This window comes from Pygocentrus nattereri, chromosome 3, assembly GCF_015220715.1.
Source record: "Pygocentrus nattereri isolate fPygNat1 chromosome 3, fPygNat1.pri, whole genome shotgun sequence".
In the NCBI taxonomy this organism is placed as follows: domain Eukaryota; kingdom Metazoa; phylum Chordata; class Actinopteri; order Characiformes; family Serrasalmidae; genus Pygocentrus; species Pygocentrus nattereri.
In genome coordinates, this window is record NC_051213.1 from 2,566,008 (window position 1) to 2,571,007 (window position 5,000).

The window sequence follows — 5,000 nt, forward strand, 5'->3', positions numbered from 1 at the left end:
CAGTGGAAATACAAGGTGGGTGTTTCTTATAAAGTGGCCAGTCAGTGGAAATACAAGGTAGGTGTTTCTAATAAAGTGGCCAGTCAGTGGAAATACAAGGTGGGTGTTTCTTATAAAGTGGCCAGTCAGTGGAAATACAAGGTGGGTGTTTCTTATAAAGTGGCCAGTCAGTGGAAATACAAGGTGGGTGTTTCTAATAAAGTGGCCAGTCAGTTGAAATACAAGGTGGGTGTTTCTTATAAAGTGGCCAGTCAGTGGAAATACAAGGTGGGTGTTTTAAACTACTTTAATTCAGGGAACTCTGGTAGTGTTGCTCTCTGGGTGCTTACAGACTCCTGCAGCTAAAAACTGCGAATGCTTCACAGATGAAGACCGAAAGCGGTGAGTCAGTGAAACTGCTGAGGCTCCTGAACCCGTGGGGACACCGAGAGTGGAAGGGGGACTGGAGTGATAAGTAAGAGCTTCTCTGGTTCACGCTGTACATTCTTGCTTAACCTGCTGTCAGGCAGTCTTTCATCATGCCTAATGGCACTGAAATGAATGTGAGTGCTTTCTCATTACTCATGTTTATTCAGCAGTCCTTCAATAGCCTGACGTTTACGTGACAAACACCAAACCAGCAAACTCTGGGAGTTCCATTAGTGGTTCATCTGCATTGTGAAAGATGAAAATAATGCGACATGCTGAAACATCTCACACCTCTCCACATGCAACATGCGCTGAACGCTGCGTTCCCAACATCGGCGTCTTTAGTTTCAACCGAGTGAACATGAAGCTTATAATTCAGTCATGAATCATAAGCTTCACTCGATGAATTATATATAAATTAAATACTCTGAAAATACTTTCAATTATTCATTTAATGCTAATTATTCAGTAATTACTCTAAATTGCTCAGTGTCTACTATCAATTATTCAGTATCTATGAATATGAATTATTGAGTATCTACTAAGAATTATTCAAAATCCAATATAGATTATTTAGTGTGTTCAATTATTTATTCATTAAATAATATAAATTATTCAGTATCTACTATACATTTTTCAGTATCTAATATGAATAATTCAGTATCTACTAAGAATTATTCATGATCTACTATCAATTATTCAAAATCTAATATAAATGAATTAGTGTGTTCCATTAATTATTGATTAAAAACTATTAATTACTCAGTATCTCCTATAATTATTCACTATCTAATATGAATTTTTCAGTAATTACTATAAAACTAAAATGAAAATTATGTATTTTTTAGAAACTGAGTTATAGGGCCATGTATGGCAGTTGAAGGAGAACAAGTCTGTAAAAGACTTTATAGAATTAATTGATCACATTTAAATCAAGGAATTTTCTAAACTCAGGAAACAAGAATGGGAGATATTAATAGTTGTATTATAGAATATGTACAAACCTCAATTCTAATAAAAGTTGGGACAGTGTGTTAAATTCAGATAAAAGCAGAAAGCAGTGATTAGTAAATCCACCTCAACATGTATTTAAATAAAAACAGTACAGAAATATAGGCTCAGTCTGAAATTGTTGACTGTAAAACATTCCAAAAAAGTTGAGATGGGAATTTTTAGACAAAGAATATTGTGAAATGTTCTTAAAAACATCTAAAACAGGTGTCGTAATCATGCAAGGACAGGAGTCCTTTATGAGTGAGGATGGGTTGAGGCCACTTTGCCGTTTATGAATATGGTTCCTCAGTGAGCTGATTTCAGGTATTTTACCTTCTACGGTGCAAAACGTCATCGACAATCAACACATTCAGGGAATCTAGAGGAGTCTATGGGCATAAAGGAAAAGGCCAAAAACCCCAACTGAGAGCCATTACCTTTGACCCATCAGACAGCACTGCATTAAAATCAAGATAAAAAACATGTTTCTGTGATGAAGATCAGCACATGGGCTCAGGAATTCTTTGATGAACCGTGATCAACTGTACTGCGCACTGTGGGAGTCACATATCAACAATGTCCAGAAACACTGCTGACTTCTCTGGGCTCGAGCTCATCTGAAATGGACTGACGATCAGCGGAAACATGTACTGTGGTCTGACGATTGTTTATGGAAACAATGGAGGTTGTGTTCTCTGAGCCAAAGAAGAAAAGGACCATCCAGATTGTTACCAGTGTAAAGTTTAAAATCCTGTCATGGTGAGTGGGGGTGGGGGACATTAGTAGGTAACCTGCACATCTGTGAAAACACCTTTAACACTGAACACTTCTTGGAGCAACGTATGCTGCCTTTTAGATGCCGTCTTTTTCAGGGAGTTCCATGATTATTTCAATCATGACAGCAAGAAATATCAGAGATATCAGAGAGGGTTTGCGCTGGACTGGTCTGCCAGCAGTCCAGAACTGCGTCCCATTAAAAACAAGTGTGAAATGCAGCGAAAAAGGTCTCGTACGGTTGTGCAGCTGAACGCTTGTGTAGCAGAAGAATGCCAAAATTCTTCTTTCAACAATGGATCGGTTTGTGTCTTCAGTCTCCGAATGATTACAGAGTGCCGTTAAAGGAAGGTGATGCAACACAGCGGTAAACATGCGTCTGTAACAACTTTACTGGAACATGTTGTAGGCGTCAGAGTTGGAATAAGCTTTTTTTCCCACAAAAAGCTACTAAGTTTATGAGGTAAAGCATCACGTATTGTGTTTTTGTAAAAAAAAAAAAAACTTAACTTTATTTAACTCAGGTCAAAAAAATGTACTAAATCACTGATTTTTTTTTTCTTTTATCAGCATTTTACACACTGTCTCAAATTTTCAGTACTTTATACTGACCTTACGTCCTCTGTGCAGTGCTGTGCATAATTTTTTTTGTCTTTGTAATTTGCATCTAAGACAGTTTCACCCTTGGGTCCAATAACATTAACATTTCCTTCATATCTGATTACACATGTCACTCAAAGTGCAGATGAAAGCCAGAGAAACCTGTGATGAAGGTGGGTGGAATGAGATCAGGTTCTCTGACAGTATTTGAACTCTACGAGCGAACATGACTCTACAGGCCTGAAACGTGCGAGAGGGTTTTTGTTCTTTTTGCAGAGGAACGAATCTCATGTGCTGTGCTGACGTTGTGTGTTTAACCCGTTCTTCAGCTCTCCTCTCTGGAGGATGGTCAGCACAGAACAGCGCACCAGGTTGCTGGACAGTAAAAATGATGGAGAATTCTGGTAGGTGCATAAATCTGTTTTGCCTTTTAATTAATTAGGTTCATTAATTAGGTTCAATCATTAGGTTTCAATGAGGTCGGCACCCCACTGACTGTACGCCACTGTCGGTCCACCCTCGGACCACCCAGGTTACTGCATACACGTTTTTAACCTCCTCAAACAGGTTGGAAAGGCACAGAGACTTTTACAAACTTTTACAAACAACCGAGAGAAGAAAAAAATCATGACTAGGCCTGATATAAAACGACTCTATAGGACATGTTGTTGCTGATGCTCTGCTGGATTTAAAGTTATTTACTAATCGGATTTATAAAGTGTAAATAAAGAAATGAAGGAAGGAGAGGTCAGTAAATTGGGTTGTGAGTGGAAAATGAGTGACGACCAGTGGATCTACGCTTAACCGCCAATGGACCACCCGGAAAACGCTGAGCAAAACTAAGATTAAGAGACCCTTATTAGTCCCACAACGGGGAAATTTCACCTCCACATTTAACCCATCCATGAAGTGAAACACCACATACACACTAGTGAGCACACACTAGGGGGCAGTGAGCACACTTGCCCAGAGCGGTGGGCAGCCCTATCCACAGCGTCCGGGGAGCAGTTGGGGGTTAGGTGTCTTGCTCAAGGACACCTCAGTTGTGCTGTCGGCTCTGGGGATCGAACCGGCGACCTTCCGGTCACGAGGCTGGATCCCTGACCTCCAGCCCATGACTGCCCCCAGTGGGCCACCGGCTTTGCCGTTAGCAGGCCGACAGTGGACCGCTGTCCTCTTTCTTTCATTGCATGTTTGTATGCTTTCCTCTAAATTCCCCACTCACGCAGTGCTGGTCTCTAAGCTGAAATCCAGATTCAGTTCACTGCCATTGTATTTTGCCATTTGAAGGCCTGTCATGGTCGTGAAGGTTTAGCTGATGATTGTCCGTCACACACATGATGACAGTTTCAGAGTTTTGTCTTGTTCATTCTGTGCATCTCTTTAAAGCACTAGCCAAAATTGGCCAAACTGGCTCATTAGCCATCTCACTTAACACTGGTAGCACTGTTGAATTGGTGCACCGCACTGTTGGGCACTTCCACACATTCCCACCCAAATCTCTCACTTATCCGAATCGTCCGTATTCGTGTAAAGCTTGAGAGCGAAAATATAAGAATGCATTAATTAATTCTGTCGGTGGGGTGTAGGCCTCTATTACTTGGTGCTAATTGGTGGGGCACAGGCTTGTGTTACGTATCCACTTCGGACGCCACAACGGCTGATCCATCGCACTCGGGATGAGGTTTTTCGCTGCTGCTTTAAGTGCGAGACGATTCTCATTTTTCAGGATGACGATGGACGATTTCTGCAGGAGCTTTGTGAACGTGGACATCTGCTGTTACACCCCTGCCTTCCTGGACGGCTCGCCCCCAAAGAGCTGGACCACAGCGCAGTATGAAGGATGCTGGGATGAGAGAACGGCTGGCGGCTCCATGGACCACCAACGTACTTACAAACCATATAATTCAATAGAATATAGTGACTCCCAGCTAATTAGACAGAGTAGAAAACCCACAGTGGAATCAGTCAAACGCAGATTACTCACCAGCTCAGTCTCTGGGCAGAAAATGGGAAAGTAGATTTTTTAAAAAATGTTTTCATTTGTCTCCAAATTTTGACCAGTTACTAAAGGTAATAAATGACATATGATGAAAAAAACTGTAAAAAAACTGTAAAAACTTTAATCCCACAAACGGGGAAATTTCACCTCCACATTTAACCCATCTGTGAAGTGAAACACCACATACACACTAGTGAGCACACACACACTAGGGGGCAGCGAG

The 5,000-nt window shown here is 41.0% G+C and overlaps 1 protein-coding gene across 1 annotated transcript in view; it reads left to right on the forward strand.

Moving 5' to 3' along the window:
* Positions 1-5,000, forward strand: part of LOC108413206 (calpain-1 catalytic subunit-like) — a 25,094-nt gene that overhangs the window by 15,605 nt on the left and 4,489 nt on the right. Inside the window, exons 8-10 of the mRNA XM_037536678.1 lie at positions 366-454; positions 3,105-3,179; positions 4,505-4,662. Coding sequence (XP_037392575.1) covers positions 366-454; positions 3,105-3,179; positions 4,505-4,662 — 322 coding nt within the window. The remainder of the gene's footprint in view (positions 1-365; positions 455-3,104; positions 3,180-4,504; positions 4,663-5,000) is intronic.